At 40.4% G+C, this 15,284-nt stretch overlaps 1 protein-coding gene across 1 annotated transcript in view; it reads left to right on the top strand.

Annotated features, from left to right (window-relative positions):
* SLC25A17 (solute carrier family 25 member 17) overlaps positions 1–15,284 on the top strand; it is a 45,015-nt gene that overhangs the window by 22,666 nt on the left and 7,065 nt on the right. Inside the window, exons 2-4 of the mRNA XM_029953732.1 lie at positions 4,046–4,106; positions 6,483–6,549; positions 7,332–7,483. Coding sequence (XP_029809592.1) covers positions 4,046–4,106; positions 6,483–6,549; positions 7,332–7,483 — 280 coding nt within the window. The remainder of the gene's footprint in view (positions 1–4,045; positions 4,107–6,482; positions 6,550–7,331; positions 7,484–15,284) is intronic.

Consider the following 15,284-nt stretch of genomic DNA (forward strand, 5'->3'; position numbering starts at 1 on the left):
GGGGAAACAGAATGTGCCTGCTTTTCTTTTGAGGTGATGAAAATATTTTGGATATTTGATTAGAGAACATGGTTGCACAACATGGTGAATGTACTACATGTCTCTGAATGGTATACTTTTAAATGTTTTTGGTGTTTGTTTGTTAGTTTTGTGGGGGCATGAGCAGGGGAGGGACAGAGAGAGAAGACAGAGGATACAAAGCGGGCTCTGTGCTGACAACAGTGAGCCCAATATGGGACTCGAACTCACCAACCATGAAATCATGACCTGAGTCGAAGTTGGACTCTCAACCAAGCCATCCACGCACCCCTGAATGGCATACTTTTAAATGGTTAATTTATGTTATGTGAATTCCACTTCAGTTTAAGAGCTGTAAGAAAGCCACTTGATCAGTTAGACTGGCAAAAAATTCTTAGGCGACCAGAGCCAGAGTCTGCTTAATGCTGTGGGTTTCTACTCTTCTTTCTGGCTCTGGTGGATTTCCCTTACTTTCCTGTGAGCTCAGCTAAGCATTTAAAGGATGTCTGTTTTGTTTTCTTAATGTTATGTAACAGTACTAGGTATTTTGCAGCATGTCGTCTAGGCTACCGTATTGCCGGAAATGGAAGCCCTCATTTCACCCTTAAATTTTTAACTTTCACATTTAAACTTAGGTTTTCTAACAAAACCAGAATAAATGTGTGAGTGTCTGTGTCTTCTCCTTAAATAGGGAAAGCTGGTAAGCTTTTCATTTCCTCCCCATTCCACACCCCTTGCCCTGCCTATTCATGTCTGCTGCTGCTGGTCTCCAGGGATTGTGAAGAAAGGGTGGTATTGTTCCTACTAGGTATGACAATGGCAAGCTTTCTGGGCTCAGAGTTTTTCCTAGTTTCCTCCATTCTGAGTGTCCCTATTCGCCTTGGGCAAGTCCAGGTCCCCACCTTCACAGGTAAGGCCCCTGAGGCTGAGACACCTGACTTCAGTCCTTAGGGTGCCCAGCTAATCAACCAGAAAGTCATAACCAGAGCTCCTTCTTCCCAATCCTCATTCCCACCATTTGTAATAATCCTGTCGTATTAGTTTTCTATTGCTGCTGTAACAAATTACTGCAGATTGAGTGATTTAAAACAACACAGGTTTTATTACCTGTAGGTCCACAGGTCAGAAGTCTGATGCAGGTCTCACTGAGCTAGAATTAACGGTGTCTGAAGGGCCGTGTTCTTTAATGGAGGGTGTAGGGGAGAATCCATTTCTTTGCCTTTTTTGGCTTCTAGAAGCACTTGTATTCCTCGGCTAGTGGTTCCTTTGTCCATCAGGAGTGGGTGAGCCCGCACATTGCCTCACCCCCACTTACTCTTCTAGCTCCCCCTTCTACTTTTAAGGACCCTTGTGATTACATTGGACCCACTCACATAATCCAGAATCATCTCCCTATTTTAAGGTCAGTGATCAGCAACCTGCCATGTAATATAATGTGTTCACAGGTGCTGAGGATTAGGTTGTGGACATCTTAGGGTGCGGGGGACCAACCCATGCACCACAGTCGAAAGGTCCCGAGTAGGGGGTTGGTGTCGGCGAAAATATCTCTAGAAAAGAAGATGGACAAGACGAACAAGACAAACAAGACAGACGAGACAGCGTGGATGGTGGTTGGTAAAAGAGGACACGGTTATTGAGATAGCCAGGGTCTTATATACCCTGGGTGAGTACATCATTCTTATCAGTAGGTAACAGGTTTAAGTCATTGCAAAAAAGAATCCCCTAATGATAGTCTGGTTTTAAACATATGATAAGTCTGAAGAATTCTATGAGGAGATATGCATTCCTTAACGCCCTTCATTAATTATTCAAGGGTGGGATGCTTATCCTTAAGCAAATCTTTTGGGAGAGATTTATGTTCACTCCCTACAGCCTTAAGCAAATCTTTTGGGAGAAGATTATGTTCACTCCCTACAGTAGACTAAGAGCCAGAAAATAAAGTAAATCATAGGATGAGCAGAAGTCACATGTGCGGCCCAAGAGGCAAAATATTGTGTGAGGGTTATTATTGCCTACTGGGCCCCAACATTAGGGGCCGCTTATTCTGCTTAACACCTGTCTTCTGTGCATTTTGTCTGTGAGTTCTTTCAAAACAACCTCACTCTGCTCTCCTTCTAATTTCTGGTCCAACAGTCAGACCCCTCTGTTTTTCTACATGACACTTTCATGTGTAAACCTCTGTCATTAGTGATTAGAATGGTGAGGAGGCAATGCTGGGTTTTCAGTTCACCACCTTGATCTAGTCTTTCCAGTAGATTGGAACTTTTTATGTTAGTCCCTGAGGCGGTAATAAACCATTGAGCTCTTTGACTGTTCTCTTTATCTTGGTATAAGATGTACTTCCCTTTAAGATTTCAAGGTAGGTAGGCAGGAGTTTCTGAGTTAGAAAACTTTGCGTATATGTTTAAAGCTGGCAAGGAAGAGGGATGGAGATGACCCACTTGTTTGAAAAAGTTTCCGGACAGGACTTTTCTGCCTGAGGTGCCCCGTTTATGCAATACCTGGCATGGACATGTAGTACGATGCCAGAGGGGGGAAAATTGCCACAGCCTTAATAACCTTAGCAGGTACTGTCCTGCACAGTCTCATTCTTCTTGGAAATTGCCTGTAACGTGAGCAAGCATGCTAGAAGCATCTCTGTAGACTATAAGCCTTTGTGAATCCAGTGTTCCTTGAGACATCAAGTATTATCTAGTCCTTACTAGAAAAGAACATTTATGCTGGAGGCATCAAAAAAGCACATATCACTGAAGGTGTAAGTTGAGTACATATTCCATTAGCCTATGTTTTACAAAGAGAGAGAGTGAATATTCTTATAACATATAAACAAGCACCATGGGAACATAGAGCATGAACAACATAAAATAATGTAACCTGGTGGGCAAGGGGTGGTAACATTCAGTCTGAGTTTTGAAGAATACTAATTCTCCCTTGTCAAACAGGCTGACCTATTTATTTATTTTTTTTAATGTTTTATTAATTTTTGATACAGGAAAGACAGAGCATGAGAGGGGGAGGGTCAGGGAGAGAAGGAGACACAGAACTGGAAGCAGGCTCCAGGCTCTGAGCTAGCCGTCAGCACAGAGGCTGACGCGGGGCTCGAACCCACAAACGTGAGATCTGACCTGAGCCGAAGTCGGAGGCTTAACCGACTGAGCCACCCAGACACCCCCAGGCTGACCTATTTAAATAGCTAAGCGATCTGGCAAATGTTTCGTCTTATCTATAAAGTTGACCTAATTTCCAGTTGTTATCATGATTAAAATATTGTACGTAACCATTATTAGATCAGTAGCTCAAAACTGATCTTTTGCCTGAGAATATATACCAGTGGGCCTCCATCTGCATTGAGAACCATAAGCCCACCTGGAGATTTCATCTGTATAATTTCATCCCTAACTATATGCTTGTGGGTTTTATCTGTAATAAGGTTTTATGAATGGAAGGACTGGTTGCTGGCTTCTTTTCCTGATAATTTTGGTTACTGTGTTACCCTGGATGAATTAGTTATAGAATATTGAACCGAGATTGTGCGTATTTTATTTAAAACAAGCAAACAAAGCTATTACAGGAGCAGTATGATTTTTATACCCCTTTTACTTTGCGGTATTGACTAAGCTAAGAGACTAGAAGTATGTATCTGTTTTATTACTGGATGTTTTGGTTTGTAAGGTTATCAGAGAGAATAGGAGCAGCAACTGGCCTACAAAAGGTTAAACAATCCATTTATCTGCTCTCTTTTTCGTGTGTTCTGGATTGCAAACCCCCAGGTTTTCCTCTCCAAGGCCTCACTTCATTTTCTTTTTCAGTATGAGAGAGAAAAAGATTTCTTCTGGAAATTTAAATACTTCTGTTTAAGTACATAACTATAGAACTTGAACAGAACAGTAACAATCCCAATATTGTGTATGTCTGTTCACTGAAAATCTGATTTGACCCCCGGCTAATAATGAACTTTCATTCATTTAAAAGTTTATTTTTGTGAATCTGTAACGGCTAACGTCTTTTGTCTTTTCAAACTTTTCAGGGAAGCGTCACAGCGATGACAGTATTCTTTCCCTTGGATACAGCTCGGCTTCGGCTTCAAGGTGCGTGTCTTTTGTAGGCATCGTCTTTTCGTTTGGTGTCAGGAAACAAACATGTTTCTCTAGTAACACAAAGAACACAAAGATAGGTGTTTTGTTAGGGATCTACCCTTGTCCCTTTGCACGGACTTTTAACACTGATCATCAAAGCTGTTTCCTCATTAGCGGAGAGGTGTTCATAAATGACGCATAGCCTCAGGCGCTTGCTTTAGGAATTTTGAATCATTACAATTCTTTCCAATAAACAATCTGACTTTTTTAAAAAGGGTTGTTTTTTTTTTTTTTAAAGTAATCTCTACACCCAGCAGGGGGCTCAAACTTAACAACCCCAGGGTCCAGTGTCACATGCTCTACCGACTGAGCCAGCCAGGAGCCCCGCCAGCACGGCTTTGTAAAGGCACAATGTGGAGCGTTTTTGCTGGGAGTAGATCTTCTCAAGAGAGAACAGAGAATAAATAGGAAACGCATTGAAGCCAAACACCCACTGTCACTGCTAAATTGGGCCTGTAGTCCTAGTTTGCCTTTTTTGCATTATTGGACTGTGCAACTCTCTATCATTTCTGCTTGGTTTTTCCTCAGTACTTTTCAACTTGAAATTATAAACGTGTGCCAGAACTTACGTGAAGAAATAAGAGTAAGATTAGCTTTGAATAAACTAATTCCTATGATAAAACCCTTCATGGGTGTATTAATTTACATTGATTTTAGAGTTTTGTGATAGGTAATAATTTCATATGACTCAAGAGCCAAAACCTATAAAACCATACATAGTGTGGTGGAAAATCTCCCTCTAATCTGCCCCTTTTTCCCCCCTTTTCTTTCCCCCACAGATAATGTCTTTATTAATCTCTCAAATAGTCTTGCAGAAATTTGTTCTGGAATGAAAAGCAAATAATACACAGGGGCACCTGAGTGGCTCAGTCGGTTGAGTGTCCAACTTCGGCTCAGGTCATGATCTCACGGTTCTCGAGCTTCAGCCTCACGTCAGGCTCGCTGTTGTCAGCCTGTCAGTGCAGAGCTCGCGTCAGACCCTCTCTCCCCTCTCTGCCCTCCCCCACTTGCATGCTCCCAGAAATAAATAAATATTTCTTAAAATATTATATATATTCTTAGTTTTCTCCCTTTCTTACACAAAAAGCATTTTTGCCACTGTTCTGCACCTTACATTTTTTCACTTGGCAGCACATTTTGAATGCCTTCCAAATCAGTGCTTTGGGAGCTCCTTCATCCTTCTGGCTCTAGAGTGTTCCATAGTGTGGATTCTCCGTAACTTGTGTACCCTTCCCCCTTTCTAGATTCTCGGGTGTTTTTTTTCTCTTTGGTAGACTAGACTTCTTCATATTCTGCTTTGTTACTGGATGTTCAATGGGATAAATCCCCAGAAATGAGATTGCTAGATCAAAGGGTTAATGTAAACCTGTTTGTAAATTTTTTTTTTTTACAATCATTGCATTTGTCTTTCTTTCTTTTTTCTTTTCTTTTTTTTAAATTGTCAAATCAGCTAACATACAGTGTATACAGTGTCTCTTAGCTTCGGAAGTAGATTCCCATGATTCATCACTTACATAGGACACCCAGTGCTTATCCCAAAAAGTGCCCTCCTCAATGCCCATCATCCGTTTCCTCACTGCCCCCACCTCCGCCCATAATGTTTTTTTCTAATGTTTGTTTATTTTTGAGAGAGAGACAGAGTGTGAGCAGGGGAGAGGCAGAGACAGAGGGAGACACAGAATCCGAAGCAGGCTGCAGGCTCTGAGCTGTCAGCACAGAGCCCGACGGGGGGCTCGAACTCAACTGTGAGATCATGACCTGAGCCGAAGCCGGACACTTAGCACTGAATGAGCCTGCAAAGTGCCCCGGTTTTCATCCTTTTGAGACCTTTTAGTTGTTACATTAGGAAACCGAGCACAGGCCCAAAGCTTTGAAAACCTGAGCTTTAACCCTGGCTCTGCTGCCAGCTACCTGTGTGCTTCACGGCTTGTGTCTGGAGCCTCTTGTCTAACAGGGAGGTGGTGGTTTATTTCCACTCTGCTTTATACGGTGTTAGGGTAAAAATGAGAATATGTAGCTTTGGGGGGAAAAGCCCCAAACAAGAAAGCCTTATGAAGTAGAAGATCTCCTGTCACATCTTTTGCTTTGGAAATGAGGTGTTGAATTACAGTGCTTTGTCGTTGACGAATACCAGCCACTAAGGGACCCACAGTTGGGAATGAGCACATGGGGACAAGGAGGACCGGTCAGTGGTGAGGCAAGCTAAGGAGCTCAGAGAGGGCGGGAGACCGCCCAGGGGCAGGAGGTGCGTTTCAGTGACGCTTGCTGGTGCCGAAGACCGTAATTCTCAGAAGATTTAGTTTAAACGTGTGTTCTTTCATCTTACAGTTGATGAGAAGAGAAAGTCCAAAACTACACACATGGTGCTGCTGGAGATCATCAAGGAGGAAGGCCTGTGAGTACCGCCTTGCCGTCCCCATCAGAGCCTGGAGCCTGTCTTGAGATTCTGTGTCTCCCTCTCTCTCTGACCCTCCCCTGCTCACGCTGTCTCTCTCTCTCTCAAAAATAAATAAAACATTAAAAAACGAAGATATATCTGGAGTCACATATGGTCCGCCTGCCCATTATTGCTTAATTATGGTTTCTCAGATTCGGGTTAGCCACTGAGTAAGTTTCCCTTTCTTGCAACTATAAGCAGTCTATGAAGAGAAACTTTATTTAGTATCAGTATTAAATTCAGAAATTCCTGCTTTTTCAGTTGATTACTGTATGATATTATTTCAGTGCTCAAACTGTCCAGGTGTGGCGAGTGGGAGCCTGTCAGCCTGGTTCCTGTGCCCTTATAATATGCCCCCCACCACTTCTTTTTTTTTTTTTCCACTTCTTATCTCTATGTACTTCATTTTAAATGCTGTTACCTGTAATAAAATGTGAGTGATACCATATTTACTAATAGCCATGGAGAACTTGTCTCTACTTTTACATAGTAACTTACTAAAGGAAATCAGTAAAATCAGTCATTGAATGTGTGTTGTTTCTTTGGCATCATTAATGGTAGAAAAGATGTCTCGGTTTGGGTATCTTTCAGAATTTGAAATATACGTACAGTTTGGAGTATGTTGTAATATAGGCGTGAACCTTGAGACTCCGTGAATGATCAGTCTTTCCTGGGGCTTGGCTCATTTCTACTGGCTTTTGTCCTGTGTCTTTACTTTGCTCATTGTGTTTTTCCTCTAGCCTGGCACCATATCGAGGGTGGTTTCCAGTTATCTCCAGTCTGTGCTGCTCCAATTTTGTCTATTTCTACACTTTTAATAGTCTCAAAGCAGTCTGGGTCAAAGGTCAACGTTCTACTACTGGAAAAGATTTAATAGTTGGATTTGTTGCAGGTAACCAAGTTTTCTGAGTATAAAATTTTTACATTTTAATATTTATCTTATGGTTCATATCTTCTGTAAGAGTTTATTTTAACACAAATAATGTTACAAAAAATGTAATTCATTTTCTGACTTGGCTGTGTATATGGTAAAAGACATAGTATGTAATTTGCCATTTTAACAATTTTTAAGTGTATACTTCAGTCGTAAGTTCATTTACATTATTGTGAAACAAATCTTCAAACTCTATAACCATCAGACAGCAAACTCTCCCTCCCCTTCCCCCTGATAACCCCCATTCTGCTTTCTGTTTCTATGAATCTGACTCCTTGCGATGCCTTATTAACTGGAATCATACAGTCTTTGTCTTTTTGTGACTGACTTAATTTCACTCAGCATAATGCCCTCAAGGTTCATTCATGTTGTAGGATTTCTTTTTTTTTTTAAGGTTGAATACTATTCACTTATATGTATATATCCCATTTTGTTTATCCATTCATCTATTGATGGGCATTTAAGTTGTTTCTGCCTCTTGGCCACTGTGAATAGTTGCTGTTATGAACATAGGTTGTGCAGATAAATCTCTTCAGGTCCCTGCTTTACGTTTTTTTGGATATATACCCAGAAGTGAGATTGCTGGATCATACGGTAGTTTCTTGGTTTTTTTAAATTTTATTTTGTGAGGACTCACTGTTTCCCACTGTGTCATATCATCCCAGCAGCAGGGCACAGGTGTTTTAAGCCCTCCACGTCCTCATCAGCTCCTGTTGTTTTTTGGTGTTTTTGTTTTGATAGTAGCCATCCTGATGATGATAGCCATCCTGATAGTGAGGCAATATTTCACTGTGGTTTAATTTGCATTTCTCTGATGAGTAGTGAGGTTGAGCATCTTTTCATATGCTTCTTGGCCATTTGTTTGTCATCTTTGGAGAAATGTCTATTCAAGTCCTTTGTCCATTTTTTAATCAAGTTACATGATTTTTTTGTTATTGAGCTGTAGATTTTTATCTTATAGAATGAGATAGAGCATGTGAGCAGGAGAGAGGGTCAGAGGGAGAGAAAAAACCATATATATATGGCCGTTAATCCATTTAGAGTTAACTTTTATATGTGGTGGAAGATACAGGTCCAACTTCATTCTTTTGTACATGCATATCCAGATAGCTGGTTTTCCTAATACCGTTGATGAGACTGACCTTTGCCATTTAAAGGGTCTTGACATGCTTGTGTAAGATTGTTGACCAGTTACACAAAGGGTTATTTATTTCTGAGCTGACTTGGCTTACCTTTATCTTTTTTTTTAAAGTTTTTTATTATTTTGAGATATCAGGTGCCCCTCTAAATAAATAAACTTATATTAATAAATAAATGATTTAATTGAAAAAGTTACCAAGGGGTGCCTGGGTGGCTTAGTTGGTTAAACATCCGACTTTGCCTGTGGTCATGATCTTGCTGCTGGTTGGTTCAAGCCCCACGTTGGGCTCTGTGCTGACAGCTTGGAGTCTGGAACCTGCTTTGGATTCTGTGTCTCCCTCTCTCTCTGCCCCTCCCGTGCTTGTGCATGCATTCTCTCTCTCTCTCAAAAATAAATAAACATTAAAAGACATTTTTTTAAAGACAAAACAGAGAAACAGTTACCAGGCTAGGAGTATTCATATCCCCTAAGTTTTCCTCTTTATCTGCATGAAACTACAGATGTTTTATGGCTTGGTCTCTGAGCCTTTCTTCTGCATAATACTCTCATTTTGGTCTTAAATTGATTTTTATCTAATTAACTTTCACTTGTACCAGCTTTTTTCTTTATGATTTGATATTTGTATATCACCATAGTAATTCTAGTAAACATCTATCACCACACAGTTAATTTTTTTCCTTGTGGGAAGAACTTTTTTTAAAAGAAAATTTTAATTTAAGTAATCTCTACACCCGACATGGGGCTCAGACTCATGACCCCGGAGATCAGGAATCACATGCTTGGGGTGCCTGGGTGGGCTCAGTTGGTTAAGTGTCTAACTCTTGATTTCGGCTCAGAAAATGATCTCACGGTTCATGAAGATGAAGCCGCTCGGCCTCTCTCGCTGCCCCTCCCCTGCTCACTCATGAGTGCTCGCTCTCAAAATAAAGAAACATTTTTTAAAAAAGAGTCTCATGCTCCACTGACTAAGCCAGCCAGGTACCCTGTGGTGAGAACTTTTAAGATCTACTCTCTTAGTAACTTCCAAATAGACAATACAGTATTTTTAACTGTAGTCTTTATGCTGTGCATTACATCCCCATGACTTACTTATTTTATAATTTAAAGTCTGTACCTTTTGACCCCCCACCAGACCAAGTTTTACATAACGAGTATAACGCACAGGATTTCATTCTCTATGGAAATGAATACTTGTAGGTAACAGAAGACATGAACAGATATTTCTCCAAAGAAGACATACATATGGCTAACAGACACATGAAAAAATGCTCAACGTCACTAATTAATCAAGGAGATCAAAATCAAAACCACAATGAGATACCACCTCATACATCTCAGAATGGCAAAGATTAATTCAGGAAACAACAAATGCTGGCAAGGCTGTGGAGAAAGGGGAACCCGCTCTCCACTGTTGATGGGAACGCAAACTGGTGCACCCATCTGGGAAGCAGTGTGAAGTTTCCTCAGAAAGTTAAAGACAGAGCTACCCTATGAACCAGCAGTTGCACTACTAAGCATTTATCTAAAGGATACAAAAGTATATGCGTGGAATATTACTCAGCCATCAAAAAGAATGAAATTTTGCCATTTGCAGTGACGTGGATGAAACTAGAGTATATTATGCCCAGCAAAATAAGCCAGTCAGAGAAAGAAAAATACCGTAATTATTTCAGTCATATGTGGAATTTAAGAAACAAAACAGAGAACACAGAGGAAGGGAAGGAAAAATAAAATAAGATAAAAACAGAGTGGGAGGCAAACCATAAAAGACTCTTAACTATAGAAAACAACCAGACGGTTGCTGGAGGGGAAGTGGGTGGGGGACGAGCTAAATGGCCACGAAGGAGGGCGCTTGTTATGATGAGCACCCGTGTCGTCTGTAAGTCAGGAACCACTAAACTCCACTCCTGAATCCAGTACTACACTATATGTCAACTAACCGGAATCTAAATAAAATTTTGGAAGAGAAACAAAAAGAAAATGTGCCCATCTGCACAAAGTGGCTTGTGATCTAGTAAATACGATGCCTGAAAAAAATAAAAACTTTAAAATTTTTAAAACATGAATACTTGTAGGTAAGTAACTCAGGATAGAAATCTAGGAGTCATTATAGCAAGTGCTGTCTCACCCTTCACATTTGCTTGGTCATCAGGAGCCTTCAGTCTCAACCAAGAGCACACTGTGTACACTGCATGTTAGCTAACTTGACAATAAATGTCTTATTATGTATAAAGGAACCATCAGTCTCAGAGATGCCTGGCTGAGTCAGTCAGTAGATCATGTGATTCTTGGTCTTGGGGTCATGAGTTCAAGCCCCATGTTGGACATAGAGCTTACTTTAAAAATAAAAAAGAACCATCATCACTCTGTCTCCTAAATATCTCTAGAATCCATTCCCTCTTTTCTGTATCCATAGCCATTTCCCAAAATCAAGCACCATCTCTCACCTGGACCATTGTCCTATTCTGTTGTTGCCGCTGAGGCCTCCTTCCTCACTAACTTACTCTGCATAGTGCTGCCCAGCTAACCTTTCTGCAAGAATAGTTTTCTAACAGTGTCATAACTCAAAGAACTCAAGTTGAGATTTGTTCTCTTGGGAAAAAAAAATCAGAGTAGATCCTAGGGTATCCTATACAGAAGGAATCTTCGTTTTTACACCATTGCAACAGATGGCAATCTAGTATTATCTTTAATACTTGAGACCAAGTATTTGTAATGTCTTGATTTTTTAAAATGTTTATTTATTTATTTTGAGAGAATATGCACAAGCAGGGAGGGGCAGAGTGAGAGGGAGAGAGAGAGTGCCAAGCAGGCTCTACGCTCTCAGTGCAGAGCCTGACACAGGGCTTGATCCCACGAGCCATGAGATCGTGACCTGAGCTGAAATCGAGACTCAGACACTTAACCTACTGAGCCACTCAGACGCCTCTGTAATATCTTGATTTTAATACATTTTAAATTTTATAGTTTGATGTATTTATATTTAAAAGACTATGAGTCACAGTCAAGGATTAGCTCATATAACTTTCCATGAAACTACTGCTTCATAGATGTATGATGAAATCTTTTTTAATTAGTCAGAGCTGTTTATTCTCCACCAGGTACACAGCACCCTTGTTATTCTCTGTCACTGTGCTGCGCTGTTTCCTTTCTAGCCCTTACACATCTGCCGGTACGGTAGACCCCCCCGTACCTAACATCACTAGACTGGTAGTAGAGTGCCCAGTTGTTTTAAAAGTCATTTGACCTAGGGAGTATCAGAAACAGCATACTTACTGCATGTTTTATTCTAACTTAAGATGTATAAACATATACTTTTTCATTTTTTAAATAAAAAATGTTTGTTTGTTTATTTTTGAGAAAGAGAGAAAACACGAGGCAGGGAGGGCAGAGAGAAGGAGGCAGAGGACCTGAAGCAGACTCCATGCTAACAGCAGAGAGCCCAATGTGGGGCTCGAACTTACGAACGCAAGATCATGACTTGAGCTGAAGTCAGTTGCTTAACCGACTGAGCCACACAGGTGCCCTTTGTTTTTTTTTTAATATATGGCCAAGGTATACCCGTTCACAGTGGGAGTTTTGTGCCTTTTCTTGTACCTACCCCACACCTGTAGAGCTTTGCCTACATGACAGATACAATTGACATAAACAGATTGGAGAAAAGACCTAGTATCCGTCTAATTCACTTACATTCTGTAGTGGCTGCTTGAGTATGTGAAAGAAAGGTGCATTGGGTCTGTGTTAGTTGTGAGCATCATCTGTTACATGTCTTCTCAGAGAGATAGTAGAAAACTGCTATCCTGAACCCCAGATCTGATTGATTACGCTATCTCCAGCTTCAAGCCCTTCCGTGTCCGTCCGCTGCACAAGGATAAAGCCATAGCACCTGCAGTGTGACAGGCCCCTGCGCATACAGGACGAGAGCCCCGCGTACAGCCCTGTGCTGATGCTGCATACCTCTAGCTTGATCTCTCCCGGTTCCCATCCGCCCTTGGCAAACCCACTCCTCGAATAGACCAATCCATTTAATAACTCCATTCCTCTACAACTACTGTTGTCTGTGTGATACACAGAGCCCCCGCTCCTGCCCCCAGACAAGGGATTATCCAGCCCAGAATCAAAATGTCAGCCGTATCACAGTTGAGAGACCCTTGGTCAAATGTTTTCTGTAGTCCTTGACAATTCTGAGATTCTCTGATTATAGATTGTCTTTTTCTGCAGGTAGGGAATTATTTGGAAATTACTTTTGTGAGTTTAAAATTTTTCCTCATGTTTTCTCATATCTTAATACCTGTGCATTCTTAGAATTAGAACCACTTTTTCTTTTCCTACTGTGGGCCTTGTCATGTATAAAAATCAAAGAAATGAGTTTGTCTCCAAGGAGTACTGGGAACAGTATTATTGTTATTCAAGTTCCGCTTGAAACATAGACATTTATTACTTATTGTATTTTCATAGGAAAAAAGCTCATATAGCTTCATACCGTGGGGAAGGATTTGGGAACAGAACCTTAAGGAAAACTTAAATGAGGAAGATAATTGCCATGTTTATGAAATTGGAATTTTTGCCAGTGACTGTTTTTGAATGCCGATGGTGTTACTGTTGGGACAGTTCACATTCTTTTTCTGCCCTCTGGTCTTTAATCTGGTGAGGTGGATTTGTTCCCTTTGGGTATCAAGTTGCATTCCTTCAGAGGGAGCCAGATGGCTAGATTTATGGCCTTGATCTATCTACCCTTTTCCTTTATCAGTGGTGATTGCACTTATTTCCCAGCCACGAACACATAATTAGCATACTTGTTGTTTTCTCCTTTAACAAAGGAGATTTACTGCTGATAAAACCATTTTGTTTTCAAGATTTCAGAAGTAAATAGCTGTGTTCCAATTACTCCCTGAATCAGTGAATATAGTTTTAGTGTGTGTGTTCAGTTTCTGTTCATCTCTTAATTGTGCTTCTGTTTTCTTATAAATGATTTTTTATAAATAAAAATAGAATCATTCAAATTGAAAGAAAAACAATTTCTTGTATTTAAGTAGGTAAAGTGTTAGTATTTCCGTCTTTGAACTGAAGTAACAGCCATAGCTTGGAACTGAAGTAACAGCCATAGCTTGGAACTGAAAGAATTTTCTACACAGGCTTCTAAATAAGCCAAGAGAGGCGCCTGGGTGGCTCAGTCGGTTGGGCGTCCAGCTTAGGCTCAGGTCATGATCTCACGGCTGGTGGGTTCAAGCCCCGCATTGGGCTCTGTGCTGACGGCTAGCTCAGAGCCTGGAGCCTGCTTCAGATTCTGTGTCTCCCTCTCTCTCTGACCCTCCCCTGCTCGCACTGTCTCTCTCTGTCTCTCAAAAATAAATAAAAAGCAATAAAAATAAATAAATAAATAAATAAATAAAAGACATTAAAAAAAAACCCTTTTTTTTTTAAATAAATAAATAAGCCAAGAACTTTCTTTCCCCTTCAGCCAAGTCTGGGGTGCATTAGGTGACGGTTGGAATCCCTCATCATGAACGTTTGTAGCTTGTTTTTCTTCCACGGAATGCTATCCTTGGCTTGATTATACAGGTTGTAAGTTTTTAGTAAAGTTTTAAATCCTCAAATATTTTGATTGTCTTAGAACTCATAAAATTATAGTGGCAAAAAAATACCTCTCCATCTATTTTGACTTAGAAGATGAACTTTTCAAATAAGCTTTGATATATTAATGTTTTCACAAGGGCTTTATGTGCTCTTCTTTAAATGATGTAGTGCATTTTTGTACTTGAGATTGTCCTGAGAACCCTCTCCGTTTTCAGCTCGTGTTAATAACGGAGATATGAAAGCAGACTTTTCTTTTTTTTTCCTTTTTTTGGGGGGGGGCACAAAAAGGTGATTTTATTAAAGCATGGGGACAGGACTCCATGGATAGAAAGAGCTATGAAAACAGAATTTTCAGTGATGGTTAAATCTTAACAGAGGCTGCATTGCCTCCCAAGTGTTCTGTGTGTGCCTACCTCTCGAATAGACCATGAAAGGAACTTTGATTTTTAAAGAATTTGTTTAATGGGTGACCCATTTCGTGTGTTTGGGAAGGTGTGTATGCTGTCTGCAGTACCCACAGCGCCTGTGCTCTCTGTTCCTGAGCCCTCCTGTCTTCATCTAAAAAAAGAAAAAAAAGGACAGTAGACTTCTCAGTAGTGACTTCTAGTCTGATTTTTCTGGCGATTTTTCAATGTGTACATTGAACAGGAACACAGTATAGAGGCTGGGCAAAGGCCATTAAAAAGTCATGTACTGTTACTCTTCTGTCTTGGTCTTTTGGGGACTGGCACTTTTTAAAAACAAGACTAGCAAAATTCTCTAGGTAAGACTTTTTCAGATTATGATCAGTGCCTTACGTGACACTGCTTGAGTAGAGTGAGTCATAGCTAAAGATGACTCGTCGGTGTTATGTGACTCTTTAAAAATATAATAAATACAGCTCATAAAATTTTTTGATGTCTTTCATTTTGAGAAATGTGTTCTCATGATGTTCTTAAGAAAGAGGTAACAAAATGTCTCCCTTTAGCAACTGTATACATCAAAGGAAAAAATTGGACTTGAATCTCTTGGCTATTTCCTCAAGCTTGTCTTTGGTTAGAC

The sequence above is a fragment of the Suricata suricatta genome, chromosome 10 (assembly GCF_006229205.1).
Source record: "Suricata suricatta isolate VVHF042 chromosome 10, meerkat_22Aug2017_6uvM2_HiC, whole genome shotgun sequence".
In the NCBI taxonomy this organism is placed as follows: Eukaryota; Metazoa; Chordata; class Mammalia; order Carnivora; family Herpestidae; genus Suricata; species Suricata suricatta.